General features: G+C 46.2%; 1 protein-coding gene across 1 annotated transcript; it reads right to left on the bottom strand.

Moving 5' to 3' along the window:
- Positions 1-12,183: 12,183 nt before the first annotated feature.
- On the bottom strand, positions 12,184-13,823 carry LOC125508135 (bifunctional epoxide hydrolase 2-like). The gene is made up of 4 exons (XM_048672740.1): positions 13,573-13,823; positions 13,231-13,448; positions 12,734-13,131; positions 12,184-12,629 (listed from the first exon to the last, which is right to left on the bottom strand). The coding sequence occupies exons 1-4, from the start codon at positions 13,643-13,645 to the stop codon at positions 12,383-12,385; spliced, it is 936 nt and encodes a 311-aa protein (XP_048528697.1). The 5' UTR covers positions 13,646-13,823; the 3' UTR covers positions 12,184-12,382.
- Positions 13,824-17,406: the final 3,583 nt, after the last annotated feature.

The following is a 17,406-nucleotide window of genomic DNA, read 5'->3' on the forward strand; positions in this document are numbered from 1 at the left end:
AGGGGGGAGGAGAGGTTGATGAAGATCCAGCAGCACGACGGCGTGGTGGTGGATGCAGGGCGTCACAGTAGCAGGGCTTCGCCATGTACTACGAGGGAGAGATGTAACAGGGGAGAGGGAAGCACCAAAGGCTGAGGTATAAAGTCCTCCCTCTCCTCAACTATATATCGGAGGGCCAAGGGGGGGGGTAAACCAGCCTAGGAGATCCAATCTCCTAGGTGCGGCAGCCAAGGGGAGGTTTCCCTCCCCCCCAAGGCACCTAGAGGTGCCTTCCACCATTGGGACTCTTCCCTTAAGCGGAACCCTAAGCGCATGGGCTTTTGGGGCTGGTGCCCTTGGCCCATCTAGGCCAAGGCACACCCCCTACAGCCCATGTGGCCCCCCGGGATAGGTGGCCCCACCCGGTGGGCCCCCGGGACCCTTCCGGTGGTCCCAGTACAATACCGATGACCCCGAAACTTGTCCCGATGGCCGAAACTGCACTTCCTATATATAATCTTTACCTCCGGACCATTCCAGAACTCCTCGTGACGTCCGGTATCTCATCCGGGACTCCGAACAACATTCGGGTTACTGCATATACATATCTTCACAACCCTAGCGTCACCGAACCTTAAGTGTGTAGACCCTACGGGTTCGGGAGACATGCAGACATGACCGGGACGACTCTCCGGTCAATAACCAACAGCGGGATCTGGATACCCATGTTGGCTCCCACATGCTCCACGATGATCTCATCGGATGAACCATGATGTCGAGGATTAAACAACCCCGTATACAATCCCCTTTGTCAATCGGTATGTTACTTGCCCGAGACTCGATCGTCGGTATCCCAATACCTTGTTCAGTCTCGTTACCGGCAAGTCACTTTACTCGTACCGTAATGCATGATCCCGTGATCAACCACTTGGTCACCTTGAGATCATAATGATGATGCATTACCGAGTGGGCCCAGTGATACCTCTCCGTTATATGGAGTGACAAATCCCAGTCTCGATCCGTGTCAACCCAACAGACACTTTCGGAAATACCTGTAGTGTACCTTTATAGTCACCCAGTTATGTTGTGACGTTTGATACACCCAAAGCACTCTTACGGTATCCGGGAGTTACACGATCTCATGGTCAAAGGAAAAGATACTTGACATTGGAAAAGCTCTAGCAAACGAACTACACGATCTTGTGCTATGCTTAGGATTAGGTCTTGTCCATCACATCATTCTCCTAATGATGTGATCCCGTTATCAATGACATCCAATGTCCATAGCCAGGAAACCATGACTATCTGTTGATCAACGAGCTAGTCAACTAGAGGCTTACTAGGGACATATTATGGTCTATGTATTCACACGTGTATTACGATTTCCGGATAATACAGTTATAGCATGAATAAAGACAATTATCATGAACAAAGAAATATAATAATAATACTTTTATTATTGCCTCTAGGGCATATTTCCAACAGTCTCCCACTTGCACTAGAGTCAATAATCTAGTTACATTGTGATGAATCGAACACCCATGGAATTCTGGTGTTGATCATGTTTTGCCCTAGGGAGAGGTTTAGTCAACGGATCTGCTATATTCAGGTCCGTATGTACTTTACAAATCTCTATGTCTCCATCTTGAACATTTTCACGAATGGAGTTGAAGCTACGCTTGATGTGCCTTGTCTTCTTGTGAAACCTGGGCTCCTTGGCAAGTGCAATAGCCCCAGTGTTGTCACAAAAGAGTTTGATTGGCCCCGACGCATTGGGTATGACTCCTAGGTCGGTGATGAACTCCTTCACCCATATTGCTTCATGTGCTGCCTCCGAGGCTGCCATGTACTCCGCTTCACATGTAGACCCCGCCACGACGCTCTGCTTGCAGCTGCACCAGCTCACTGCTCCACCATTCAACATATACACGTATCCGGTTTGTGACTTAGAGTCATCCAGATCTGTGTCGAAGCTAGCATCGACGTAACCCTTTACGACGAGCTCTTCGTCACCTCCATAAACGAGAAACATTTCCTTAGTCCTTTTCAGGTACTTCAGGATATTCTTGACCGCTGTCCAGTGTTCCTTGCCGGGATTACTTTGGTACCTTCCTACCAAACTTACGGCAAGGTTTACATCAGGTCTGGTACACAACATGGCATACATAATAGAACCTATGGCTGAGGCATAGGGGATGACACTCATCTCTTCTATATCTTCTGCCATGGTCGGGCATTGAGCCGAGCTCAATTTCATACCTTCCAAAACAGGCAAGAACCCTTTCTTGGACTGATCCATTTTGAACTTCTTCAAAATCTTATCAAGGTACGTGCTTTGTGAAAGACCTATGAGGCGTCTCGATCTATCCCTATAGACCTTGATGCCTAATATATAAGCAGCTTCTCCAAGGTCCTTCATTGAAAAACTCTTATTCAAGTAGGCCTTGATGCTGTCCAAGAGTTCTATATCATTTCCCATCAAAAGTATGTCATCTACATATAGTATGAGGAATGCTACAGAGCTCCCACTCACTTTCTTGTAAACGCAGGCTTCTCCATAAGTCTGCGTAAACCCAAACGCTTTGATCATCTCATCAAAGCGAATGTTCCAACTCCGAGATGCTTGCACCAGCCCATAAATCGAGTGTTGGAGCTTGCACACCTTGTCAGCATTCTTAGGATCGACAAAACCTTCCGGCTGCATCATATACAATTCTTCCTTAAGGAAACCATTAAGGAATGCCGTTTTGACGTCCATTTGCCATATTTCATAATCGTAGAATGCGGCAATTGCTAACATGATTCGGACGGACTTTAGCTTCGCTACCTGTGAGAAAGTCTCATCGTAGTCAACCCCTTGAACTTGTCGATAACCCTTAGCGACAAGTCGAGCTTTATAGATGGTCACATTACCATCCGCGTCTGTCTTCTTCTTAAAGATCCATTTATTTTCTATGGCTCGCCGTTCAACGGGCAAGTCAGTCAAAGTCCATACTTCGTTTTCATACATGGATCCTATCTCAGATTTCATGGCTTCTAGCCATTTGTCGGAATCCGGTCCCGCCATCGCTTCTTCATAGTTCGAAGGTTCACCGTTGTCTAATAACATGATTTCCAAGACAGGGTTGCCGTACCACTCTGGTGCGGAACGTGTTCTTGTGGACCTTCGAATTTCAGTAGGAGCTTGATCAGAAGTATCTTGATCATCATGAATAACTTCCTCTCTAGTCAGTGCAGGCACCTCAGGAACATTTTCTTGAGTTGCGCCATTTACCGGTTCAAGAGGCAATACTTCATCAAGTTCTACTTTCCTCCCACTTACTTCTTTCGAGAGAAACTCTTTCTCTAGAAAGGATCCATTCCTGGCAATAAAGATCTTGCCTTCGGATCTGAGGTAGAAGGTATACCCAGCAGTTTCTTTAGGGTATCCTATGAAGACGCATTTTTCCGACTTGGGTTCGAGCTTTTCAGGTTGAAGTTTCTTGACATAAGCATCGCATCCCCAAACTTTTAGAAACGACAGCTTAGGTTTCTTCCCAAACCATAATTCATACGGTGTCGTCTCAACGGATTTCGACGGAGCCCTATTTAAAGTGAATGCGGCAGTCTCTAAAGCATAGCCCCAAAAAGATAGCGGTAAATCGGTAAGAGACATCATAGATCGTACCATATCTAATAGAGTGCGATTACGACGTTCGGACACACCATTACGCTGAGGTGTTCCAGGCGGCGTGAGTTGTGAAACTATTCCACATTTTCTTAAGTGTGTGCCAAATTCGTGACTCAAGTATTCTCCTCCACGATCTGATCGTAGAAACTTGATTTTCCTGTCACGTTGATTCTCAACCTCACTCTGAAATTCCTTGAACTTTTCAAAGGTTTCAGACTTGTGTTTCATTAAGTAGACATACCCATATCTACTCAAGTCATCAGTGAGGGTGAGAACATAACGATAGCCACCGCGAGCCTCAACACTCATTGGACCGCACACATCAGTATGTATGATTTCCAATAAGTTGGTTGCTCTCTCCATTGTTCCTGAGAACGGAGTCTTGGTCATTTTTCCCATGAGGCATGGTTCGCACGTGTCAAATGATTCATAATCAAGAGACTCTAAAAGTCCATCTGCATGGAGCTTCTTCATGCGTTTGACACCTATGTGACCAAGGCGGCAGTGCCACAAGTATGTGGGACTATCATTATCAACCTTACATCTTTTGGTACTCACACTATGAATATGTGTAGTAATACGCTCGAGATTCATTAAGAATAAACCATTGACTATCGGAGCATGACCATAAAACATATCTCTCATATAAATAGAACAACCATTATTCTCGGATTTAAATGAGTAGCCATCTCGTATTAAACGAGATCCTGATACAATGTTCATGCTCAAACATGGCACTAAATAACAATTATTGAGGTTTATAACTAATCCCGTAGGTAAATGTAGAGGTAGCGTGCCGACGGCGATCACATCGACCTTGGAACCATTCCCGACGCGCATCGTCACCTCGTCCTTCACCAGTCTCCGTTTATTCCGCAGCTCCTGCTGTGAGTTACAAATATGAGCAACGGCACCGGTATCAAATACCCAGGAGTTACTGCGAGCACTGGTAAGGTACACATCAATTACATGTATATCAAATATACCTTTGGTGTTGCCAGCCTTCTTGTCCGCTAAGTATTTGGGGCAGTTCCGCTTCCAGTGACCCTTCCCTTTGCAATAAAAGCACTCTGTCTCAGGCTTGGGTCCATTCTTTGACATCTTCCCGACAGCTTGCTTGCCGGGCGCAGCAACTTCCTTGCTGTCCTTCTTGAAGTTCTTTTTACCCTTGCCCTTCTTGAACTTAGTGGTTTTATTCATCATCAACACTTGATGTTCCTTCTTGACTTCTACCTCTGCTGATTTCAGCATAGCAAATACTTCAGGAATGGTCTTTACCATCCCCTGCATATTGAAGTTCATCACAAAGCTCTTGTAGCTTGGTGGAAGCGACTGGAGGATTCTGTCAATGACCGCGTCATCCGGGAGATTAACTCCCAGCTGAGTCAAGCGGTTATGTAACCCAGACATAGTGAGTATGTGCTCACTGACAGAACTATTTTCCTCCATCTTACAGCTGAAGAATTTGTCGGAGACTTCATATCTCTCGAATCCGGGCATGAGCTTGAAAAACCATTTTTAGCTCTTCGAACATCTCATATGCTCCATGTCTCTCAAAACGCTTTTGGAGCCCCGGCTCTAAGCTGTAAAGCATGCCGCACTGAACGAGGGAGTAGTCATCAGTACGTGTCTGCCAAGCGTTCATAGCGTCTTGGTTCTGTGGGACGGGTGGATCACCTAGCGGTGCTTGTAGGACATAATCTTTCTTGGCAGCTATGAGGATGATCCTCAGGTTCCGGACCCAGTCCGTATAGTTGCTGCCATCGTCTTTCAGCTTGGTTTTCTCTAGGAACGCGTTGAAATTGAATACAACGTTGGCCATTTGATCTACAAGACATATTGTAAAGATTTTAGACTAAGTTCATGATAATTAAGTTCATCTAATCAAATTATTAATGAACTCCCACTCAGATTAGACATCCCTCTAGTCATCTAAGTGTTACACGATCCGAGTCGACTAGGCCGTGTCCGATTAACACGTGAGACGGACTAGTCATCGCCGGTGAACATCTTCATGTTGATCGTATCTTCCATACGACTCGTGTTCAACCTTTCGGTCTCTGTGTTCCGAGGCCATGTCTGTACATGCTAGGCTCGTCAAGTTAACCCTAAGTGTTTTTGCATGTGTAAAACTGTCTTACACCCGTTGTATGTGAACGTAAGGATCTATCACACCCGATTAACACGTGGTGCTTCGAAACGACGAACTGTAGCAACGGTGCACAGTTAGGGGAGAACACTTCTTGAAATTGTTGTAAGGGATCATCTTATTTACTACCGTCGTTCTAAGTAAACAAGATGCAAAACATGATAAACATCACATGCAATCAAATAATAATAGTGACATGATATGGCCAATATCACATAGCTCCTTTGATCTCCATCTTGGGGCTCCATGATCATCCTGTCACCGTCATACTCATCGACATGTAAGTTGTGATTCCTTGTACAATAGCATGAACATCTCATACATCACATATAGATCATTCATCATTCATCACAACTTTGGCCATATCATATCATAAAGCACTTGCTGCAAAAACAAGTTAGACGTCCTCTAATTGTTGTTGCAGGTTTTACGTGGCTGAAGTAGGGTTCTAACAAGAACGTTTTCTTACCTACGTGAAAGCCACAACATGATTTGTAAACTTCTATTTACCCTTCATAAGGACCCTGTTCATCGAATCTGCTCCAACTAAAGTAGGAGAGACAGACACCCGCCAGCCACCTTATGCAACTTGTGCATGTTAGTCGGTGGAACCGGTCTCACGTAAGCATACGTGTAAGGTTGGTCCGGGCCGCTTCATCCCACAATACCGTTGAAGCAAGATAAGACTAGTAGCGGCAAGAAAGTTGACAACATCTACGCCCACAACAAATTGTGTTCTACTCGTGCAAGAGAACTACGCATAGACCTAGCTCATGATGCCACTGTTGGGGAACGTAGCAGAAAACAAAATTTTTCCTACGGTTTCACCAAGGTCCATCTATGAGTTCATCTAGCAACGAGTGATTAGATGCATCTACATACCTTTGTAGATCGCGAGCGGAAGCGTTCGAAGAACGGGGTTGATGTAGTCGAACACGACGTGATTCAAATCACCGGAGATCCTAGCACCGAACGGACGGTACCTCCGCGTTCAACACACGTACGGAGCGGATGACGTCTCCTCCTTTCTTGATCCAGCAAGGGGGGAGGAGAGGTTGATGAAGATCCAGCAGCACGACGGCGTGGTGGTGGATGCAGGGCGTCACAGTAGCAGGGCTTCGCCGTGTACTACGAGGGAGAGATGTAACAGGGGAGAGGGAAGCACCAAAGGCTGAGGTATAAAGTCCTCCCTCTCCTCAACTATATATAGGAGGGCCAAGGGGGGGGTGCGCCAGCCTAGGAGATCCAATCTCCTAGGTGCGGCAGCCAAGGGGAGGTTTCCCTCCCCCCCAAGGCACCTAGAGGTGCCTTCCACCATTGGGACTCTTCCCTTAAGTGGAACCCTAGGCGCATGGGCTTTTGGGGCTGGTGCCCTTGGCCCATCTAGGCCAAGGCGCACCCCCTACAGCCCATGTGGCCTCCCGGGATAGGTGGCCCCACCCGGTGGGCCCCCGGGACCCTTCCGGTGGTCCCGGTACAATACCGATGACCCCGAAACTTGTCCCGATGGCCGAAACTGCACTTCCTATATATAATTCTTTACCTCCGGACCATTCTGGAACTCCTCGTGACGTCCGGGATCTCATCCGGGACTCCGAACAACATTCGGGTTACTGCATATACATATCTTCACAACCCTAGCGTCACCGAACCTTAAGTGTGTAGACCCTACGGGTTCGGGAGACATGCAGACATGACCGGGACGACTCTCCGGTCAATAACCAACAGCGGGATCTGGATACCCATGTTGGCTCCCACATGCTCCATGATGATCTCATCGGATGAACCACGATGTCGAGGATTAAACAACCCCGTATACAATCCCCTTTGTCAATCGGTATGTTACTTGCCCGAGACTCGATCGTCGGTATCCCGATACCTTGTTCAGTCTCGTTACCGGCAAGTCACTTTACTCGTACCGTAATGCATGATCCCGTGATCAACCACTTGGTCACCTTGAGCTCATAATGATGATGCATTACCGAGTGGGCCCAGTGATACCTCTCCGTTATATGGAGTGACAAATCCCAGTCTCGATCCGTATCAACCCAACAGACACTTTCGGAAATACCTGTAGTGTACCTTTATAGTCACCCAGTTACGTTGTGACGTTTGATACACCCAAAGCACTCTTACGGTATCCGGGAGTTACACGATCTCATGGTCAAAGGAAAAGATACTTGACATTGGAAAAGCTCTAGCAAACGAACTACACGATCTTGTGCTATGCTTAGGATTAGGTCTTGTCCATCACATCATTCTCCTAATGATGTGATCCCGTTATCAATGACATCCAATGTCCATAGCCAGGAAACCATGACTATCTGTTGATCAACGAGCTAGTCAACTAGAGGCTTACTAGGGACATATTATGGTCTATGTATTCACACGTGTATTACGATTTCCGGATAATACAGTTATAGCATGAATAAAGACAATTATCATGAACAAAGAAATATAATAATAATACTTTTATTATTGCCTCTAGGGCATATTTCCAACAAGGGAAATCCCCATCAACATCTTCAACATCACCATCTCCTCTCAAACCCTAGTTCATCTCTTGTGTTCAATCTTTGTACCGGAACTATAGATTGGTACTTGTGGGTGACTAGTAGTGTTGATTACATCTTGTAGTTCATTACTATATGGTTTATTTGGTGGAATATTTATATATTCAGATCCAATATGATATTTAATACCCCTCTGATATTGAGCATGATTATTATTTCTGAGTAGTTACTTTTGTTCTTGAGGTAACGGGAGAAATCTTGTTGCAAGTAATCATGTGAATTTTATATGTGTTCGATATTTTGATGGTATGTATGTTGTGATTCCCTTAGTGGTGTCATGTGAACGTCGACTACATGACACTTCACCATATTTGGGCCTAAGGGAATGCATTGTGGAGTAGTTATTAGATGATGGGTTGCGAGAGTGATAGAATATTAAACCCTAGTTTATGCGTTATTCCGTAAGGGACCGATTGGATCCAAAAGTTTAATTCTATGATTAAATTTTATTCTTAATACTTTTCTCGTAGTTGTGGATGCTTGCGAGGGGGTTAATCATAAGTAGAAGATTTGTTCAAGTAAGAACAACACCTAAGCATTGATCCACCCACATTTCAAATTATCAAAGTAGCGAACACAAATCAAACCAACATGATGAAAGTGATTAGATGAAATTCCCGTGTACCCTCAAGAACACTTTGCTTATCATAAGAGACCGTTTTGGCCTGTCCTTTGCCTCAAAAGGATTGGGCTACCTTGCTGCACTTTTGTTACTATTGTCGTTACTTGCTCGTTACAAATTATCTTGCTATCAAACTACTCGCCACTTACAATTTCAGTGCTTGCAGACATTACCTTGCTGAAAACCACTTGTCATTTCCTTCTGCTCCTTGTTGGGTTCGACACTCTTACTTATTGAAAGGACTACGATTTATCCCATATACTTGTGGGTCATCAATCATATCTACTATATGATTCATGTTCGACCTTTCGGTCTCCAGTGTTCTGAGGCCATGTCTGTACATGCTAGGCTCGTCAAGTTTAAGCCAAGTATTCCGCATGTGCAAAACTGTCTTGCACCCGTTGTATGTGAACGTAGAGTCTATCACACCCGATCATCACGTGGTGTCTCAACACGACGAAGTATAGCAACGGTGCATACTTAGGGAGAACACTTTTACCTTTATATTTAGTGAAGGGATCATCTTACAATGCTACCGCCGTACTAAGCAAAATAGGATGCATAAAAGATAAACATCACATGCAATCAAAATATGTGACATGATATGGCCATCATCATCTCGTGCTTTTGATCTCCATATCCAAAGCATCATCATGATCTCCATCGTCGCCGGCTCGACACCTTGATCTCCATCGTTGTGTCGTGGTCGTCTCGCCAACTATTGCTAACGCATAGTGATAAAGTAAAAAAAAATTACATGGCATTTGCATTTCATACAATAAAGAGACAACCATAAGGCTCCTGCCGGTTGTCAGGTATCTTACAAAACATGATCATCTCATACAATAACGTTTATCACATCATGTCTTGACAATATCACATCACAACATGCCCTACAAAAACAAGTTAGACGTCCTCTACTTTCTTGTTGCAAGTTTTACGTGGCTGCTACGGGCTTCTAGCAAGAACCGTTCTTACCTACGCAAAAAACAACAATGGTGTTTCATCAAGTTTTCTGTTTTAACCTTCTTCAAAAGGACCGGCCGCAGTCAAATTCGATTCAAGTAAAGTAGGAGAAACAGACACCCGCCAACCACCTTTATGCAAAACTAGTTGCATGTCTGTCTGTGGAACCGATCTCATGTGCGTGAACATGTAAGGTTGGTCCGGGCCGCTTCATCCCACAATACAGCCAAATCAAAATAAGATGTTGGTGGTAAGAAGTATGACTATCACCGCCCACAACTCTTTGTGTTCTACTCGTGCATATCATCTAAGCATAGACCTGGCTCATGATGCCACTGTTGGGAACGTTGCATGGAAAACAATCGTCGGTATCTTCATACCTAGTTCAATCTCGTTGCCGACAAGTCTCTTTACTCATTCCGTAATACATCATCTCGTGACTAACTCCTTAGTCGTTTGCTTGCAAGATTATGATGTGTATTACCGAGAGGGCCCAGAGATACCTCTCCGAAACTCGGAGTGACAAATCCTAATCTCGATCTATGCCAACTCAACAAACACCTTCGGAGATACCTGTAGAGCATATTTATAATCACCCAGTTACGGTGTGACGTTTGATAGCACAAAAGGTATTCCTCCAGTATCGGGGAGTTGCATAATCTCATAGTCGAAGGAATATGTATTTGACATGAAGAAAGCAATAGCAATAAAACTGAACAATCATTATGCTAAGCTAACGGATGGGTCTTGTCCATCACATCATTCTCCTAATGATGTGACCCTTTATCAAATGGAAACTCATGTCTATGGTTAGGAAACCTTAACCATCTTTGACCAACGAGCTAGTCAAGTAGAGGCTCACTAGGGACACGGTGTTTGTTTATGTATTCACACATGTATTTAGGTTTCCGATCAATACAATTCTAGCATGAATAATAAACCTTTATCATGAATAAGGAAATATGAAATAACAACTTTATTATTGCCTCTAGGGCATATTTCCTTCACAAAACCCCTAGGCCTTCCAAAAGAAGGGGCCTACACACCCGATATCAGTTGATGTGGCAAGGGCCGTGTAAGATCCCGCAAAACCTTCCATGTGAAATTATCCAACCAAAATGGCTAAAAAATCCATTGAGGTAAGCTAGACACCAGGGACAGAGCTGGCATGTAGGCATTGGGGTCAATTGACCCCAATGCAATTACTCAACCCTTCATTAACTTAGTATTAATCATTGTTGATTATAGAAGATGACCCCATTGCTATGGATATGACTCCATCAAGCTTTTTTCTAGCTTCCTCCCTGCTAGACACCGTGTAAGATTCCATAGAACCTGCCATGCGTAGGTAAACAAGGTGAGGTGACGTCGAAACCACCGAAGATGTGATTAAGAACATGCACTGAAAAGTCATGTTTACCAGATTCTGTTATGGCAACAAAGCCCAACCCATGATCACACACATAGCAACGGGGTCAGTGTTTAGACAAGTCACGAAATTTTTTCTATTTCAAAGCATGTCTTTCGTGATGGGTAAGAACTTCCCCCTTTTAGGTGATTTTCTTCTTTTTCGACAAGTGTGATTCATATTTTGAAGATGATGTTGTAAGATCACAAAGCTTGGCCCGAGCCTCTTGTCATCTAAACCCACCTCCAACCGTCTGGTTCACCAAATGAGAGAAGTTGACCATCATACACGGACTCAACTTCCCCCTCCTCGATTCCAAGGTTCTCGGGATGGCTGGAGCATTTGGTAGAAACCTTCAAAAGGCCAAACACCACATGCTTGAGATCCCTCACCCACATCTCGACGTCCTCAGACATTCCTTTGAGGAGCTACGCCATGATTTTTCATATTTGAAGAAATACGTGAATGTGAGAAAGAAAGGATTTGGATGGATATATACTTGGGAGTGTACTCAAGATTGTGCAGAGCTTGACGTCTATTCCACATGGATGTCGACATAGTCTTGAGATATGCCCTTCACCCCCTTTGCCTTATTAGGCTTAGTTTCGCTTCTTCTATGGCTTTTATATTTGCCGATGTGATCATTTGCGTGGGCGTATTCATGTTGTTCGTGTGCATCCTAATTATGCATATGCTATGTGTTTCTCAGTTATGGTTGATATCTCCATAGTGTTGCATTTTTGAGTTAATGAAAGGAGTACATTGTAGTAGAAATATAATGTTACCCTCAAAAAAAGAAAAAACCCTCAAAAAAAGTAGAAATATAATGTTTCTTAATCGATGATGAGCTACCCGATTCAAAAACTGAAAAACCAGACGGGCATGATTACATTACACTATCCATTTTTAACGACCAAGAAAATTCAGAGCGACATGGTTCAAGCAGAGCAATGGTGGCGGAAGCTTTATTCATTGGGAACCCCGAGCTCACTCTCGTCCGGCGATGGATTATAGATCAGGGATGGTCCTTGAGGAAGCCGAGTAGGAGGTCGTTGATCTGGTCCGGGAACTGCTCCTGCACGAAGTGGCTTCCTTCAGGGATGTAGGTGATCTTGAGGTCCGGCGCGAAGGTGTTCATGACGCCGCTCCTCATGGCGGCCTCGAAACCAGGGAACTTGAAGCAGTAGTCCTTCTCCCCCATCACCATGAACACGGGGACCTGGAACTTGGGGTCCACGTGCTTCGTCATCCTGTGCAGAGACCTGCGATCATGCATGGAAGCAGTTGAGTTCATCAATCTGTTTCTTCTTCGTTGTAATATAATCGTGCCATGGCTGGGGGCACGAAGAAGCTTCAGCTGGCCTACCTGTATGGTATCTGGAGAGGGTAGCGGAAGCCGGACTTCTCGTAGAGCGCGGCGTAGGCGTCGAGGTCCTCCTCGGTGAACCACGGCGGCAGGGGCGTGGAGAGGTCGGCGAGGTCCATGATCTCCTGCCCTTCCTCCGCGATCGGGACGTCGCTGCGGGAGAAGAGGATGTAGATGGTGCGCACCACGCGGCGGACGTCGTGCCGGCCGAAGTCGGCCTCCGCCCTGTCGGGCTCGCGCCACCGCAGGATGTAGAACCCCTCCGGCATGGTGTCGAAGTTGAAGGGCCCCGGGCTGAAGGGGATGCCCATGCACATGACGCCGCGGGTGCGGTCCGGGTGCCGCAGCGCGAAGTCGTACGCCGGCATGGCGCCGTAGTCCTTGCCCACCAGGAACACCTGGAGGCAGGAGCACATGATGGTCATGCCAGGGAGCGAGCATGGCGGGCTACGTGCGTCTCTCAGCTGTTCACTGCAGTGGATGTGGTGACTACGTACCTTGTGGATGGAGAGGGCGTCGAGGATGGCGAGCACGTCGGCGACGAGGTCCTCCCAGGTGGCCTCCACGTCCTCCGCCGGCTGGTCGGAGAGCCCGTAGCCGCGGCTGTCGGGCGCGATGGCGCGGTACCCGGCGGCGGCCACGGCCAGCATCTGGTGGCGCCACGTGTACCATATCTCCGGGAAGCCGTGCAAGAACACCACCGTCCCAAGCTCATCTGCAAGCAGCACAAAGAACAGATCACACACATGACCAAGAACCGTCGCTCTGCTTGGCTCCATCAAGCTCAAGCTCCACTCACGACGCCGATGGCGAAAAGAAGGGGGGGAAGAAGCTCTCACCTTTGCCTACTTGAGCAAGGTGGAGGTTGAGCCCACGGAGGAGGAGGTGGGTGTGCTCTATCTGCTGCGCCATTGCTGCTTACTACTACTTCTGGAGCTCCTAGTGCGCGATGCTTCACTTTATATAGCCAGACCAGTAGGAGACATTAGTTTCTAAAATGAAAGGATAGAAAAGGATGGGGATTTTTTTGGTAGTGGGAATGAGTCGAGATGGCTCCCCACTCTCTTTGACACTGCCGTTTCGGCTTCATGCGCTCTTGGTGTTTCCTGCAGGCCGAGCTATAGACAAACACTGCGCACCCCGGAATCCAAGAAATAGCTCAGCCCAGATACCCTGAAATCCTACAAAGAAAAAATTCCGTGGATAAGAATCAGCACTGCACCAGGGCCTTGCAATGCCATTTCAACTCACCCGGAACAGCATTCAGTTAAAACTCTGCACCGCGGTAACTGGTTGTTTGTGCTGTTTACCTGAACAAATACAGTTACGGCGTGAGTGACTCGTGGCTCCTCCAGCCTCCTAGGTACGCCGCTTGATAAAATAGTCCAAGGCCTGAACCACGAGGGCTTTAGTTATGGCCTTACCATATGGCAGGCCGGCCTCGTGCTACTAATAATATTTGCAACCATCGACTGTTGATATGTTTGTCAACTGTTCTTAGATTCCAAATGCCTCGTCGCCGAGCATGTTAGTGATGCTACTAATGATGTGTTCTGTTTAGAAACATCTAATGTTGTGTTTGGATGTTGTGGCGGACCTGGAGCAAGGCGCGGCCGGGTTCCTCTCTCTTTTTTTAAAGAAAAGACATACGCTCGATTTTATAAATAAAGTCATCAGACAAAGTCACATCACAAACACCAGATGAACAGAGTATCAAGCAACAGCTAGCAAGTACGATTACATGGCACCCTAGCCAATCATGGCACGCAGGCCAGCACCGAAACCAAAAGGGTAATTACTAAGACGGCGTCCGAGAGTGCCGCAGCAGGGAGGAAGCCGTTGACTGCATCTTAGATACCATATTGTCAAAAGCCTCAAGGTCCGCCTCCTTAATCAATAATCTCCAATGCTGCAAGAAGACATTAGCTTTAAATAAGCAGCTCACAGGGTTAGCCGGAAAGACATGCTCAATAATAAACTTGTTTCTAGTAGTCCACAGCGCCCAACATATCTCAGCCCAACCAACCCAAAAAACCCTTTTAGTCACCCCAGATAAAGCAGAAACACATTGTCGCAGGTCCTCGAAGGATGAGGGGTTCCAATTAACATGAAGCCAATGTCGGATGCAAGACCAAAGGAATTTAGCCAGAAAAACAATGAAAGAAAATATGCTCGATGTTTTCAATGGCCCCACAAAGCACGCATCTATCAGAGCTCGGGCCATTCCTTTTCCGGATTTGATCAGCCGCAGGAAGCTTTCCATGAAAAGCTTGCCACATAAAGATTTTGATCTTAGGAGGAATACGGGCCTTCCAAATGTTCTTAAATTTCGACGTGTGAGCACCGAAGATAAGCTTAGCGTAAGTAGTCTTAACCGAAAACCGACCAGAAGAGGCGTGAGGCCAAACGACCGAATCATCTTCATCTGAGAGCATGGAGAAGCAAGCAGTAAGACGTTGCCAGTCTTCCAACTCTGCAGGAGAAAGAGATCGACGAAAGGCGAGATCCCAATTATTAACGAAGAGCTCGAAGATAGAGATCTTCGGATCAGAGCAGTAAGAGAAAAGAACCGGGAAGGCCACCGCGAGAGTGGACTCCCCGGCCCACCAATCTAACCAAAAACGAGTGGACTTACCATTTCTAACTACGAATTTAACCAAAGACTGAAAGATAGGCCGGACTTTAACAAGCTGACGCCAAAACTGGGAGCCACCCGAGAAAGATGCAAACATGGGACTCGAGTCCGAGAAGTATTTGGCCTTGAGAAAGGATAACCAGAGGGGACGCTCCTCAAGGGACATGATTTTCCACCACCATTTTACCATGAGGCACTTGTTCATAACCAAAGTATTAATGATCCCTAAGCCCCCCCCCCCCATGCTCTTAGGTCTGCAAATCAGTTTCCGTTTGACCAACCTATACTTGCGCTTGTTATCGGAAGAATTCCAGTAAAAAACACCTCTGTGTTTGTCAAAGCCCGTGTGAATCCTTCCCGACAAAAGGTAAAAGCCCATTAGAAACATTGGAAGAGAGGACAAACAAGCGTTGGTCTTTTTAGCAAAGGAAAGGCGGCAAGTTTTCATCCAAATCAAGTGTAGAGCACAGGATGAATACATATCCTTCACTGGAAGAATTCAGAGCCGGGTGAGCAAAGTTGTGGGCTTCACTATTCGAAGTCCTAGAAATATGGTCGATGGAAGAGTTAATGTGGGCAACAGTACAAGGAAAGTTCGCCATCAACGGCACATCCTGTGAAGTGATGCGTGTTGCAGCAGCAGCCCTTGTGAGGTTGAGCGAACCTGGCAAGAAGGTGATCTTCTGCAAATGAAGGAGACTTGCAATCTTTAGTAGCCCCAAGGAGTAGAGTTGAAGATTCTGCCGTGAGTGGGGAGAGCGTGACAGCAAAGAAGGCATGTATTTTTATGTTGTATATATAGTGCTGCAACGGACCAGCATCCGTTGGCTGGACGCACGAGCATCCAACCAACAAATGAATTATTTGTGGAGGAATGCTCAATGCTCATGTTGTGGGAGGATCAGCTCTTGTGGATATTTCTTACATTACTGCCTCAACTTTCTGTATTTTGGCCATGGTCCATGTTAAAGGCTCCGAGATCAACTTCAAGATCACCTCGGTATACGGCCCTTCTTCATCCACTCTTAGAAGATGCCTTCTTTGCCGAGCTCATTGCTCAAAAGCCATCGCATGGCGATCTTTAGCTCACCTTTGATGATTTAAACCAAATTTATCGAGCCCGTGACAAAAATAAGAGAAACGTCAATGTAAGGTGCATCAACTGTTTCCGAGTCACTCTCCATAGATGTGAGCTCAAAAAGATCCATCTCTAAAATCAGTGATTCACTTGGAGCAATGGTAGGCAAAACCCGACCTCGGGCAAACTTGACTCTTTCTTTTGCAATGTTGAATGGGACATCCAATTCGACACCCAGATTTTCCAGGCCCTATCTTCATCACTCTCCGACTACCGCACCCTCTTTCTTGTGGAAGCCGCTGGGCCACGTAGGCCGAGGACTTCTAAATTCGATAATCTTTAGGCTTCCCTTCTGGGTTTCAATGAGGTGGGTTCTAACCTCTGGAGTGAGCACTCCGATCATTCCGAACCATAAGCCCTTCACCACAAACTTATGAAAACCGGCACTCGCCTCTCCGATGGAGCCGGAGGTTGTTCTTTTAACGCCAAAATTCAGCACCATGCCACCCTCTCCATCATCCGAGGTTCGGGAGGCCATCAACCAAGTGACAAGTGATAAAACGCTCGGATCGGACGGGTTCACCGGTCTCTTCTTTAAGAAGTGTTGGGGCATCATCAAGGATGATATCATGAAGGTAATTCCCCTATTCGGCAACCTCCACACTGCCAACCTTCATTGGCTCAGCTCCGCGAATGTTGTCCTCCTCCCGAAGGATGGTGCCGAGATAATCTTTGACTGCCGCCCCATTAGCCTTATCCACACGGTGGCCAAAATTATTGCGAAAATTCTCGCCATCAGGCTTACTCGTCCGTCATATGCGCGCCCAAAGTGCTTTCATCAAGATGAGAAGCATCCACGATAACTTTGTGTATGTGAGCAAGCTCATGTGTGCCGGCTCCATATGTGCAACACCCCCACCCTACTTTTGAAGCTCGACATTTGAAAGGCTTTTGACACGG

Source organism: Triticum urartu, chromosome 1 (genome assembly GCF_003073215.2).
Source record: "Triticum urartu cultivar G1812 chromosome 1, Tu2.1, whole genome shotgun sequence".
Lineage (NCBI taxonomy): Eukaryota > Viridiplantae > Streptophyta > Magnoliopsida > Poales > Poaceae > Triticum > Triticum urartu.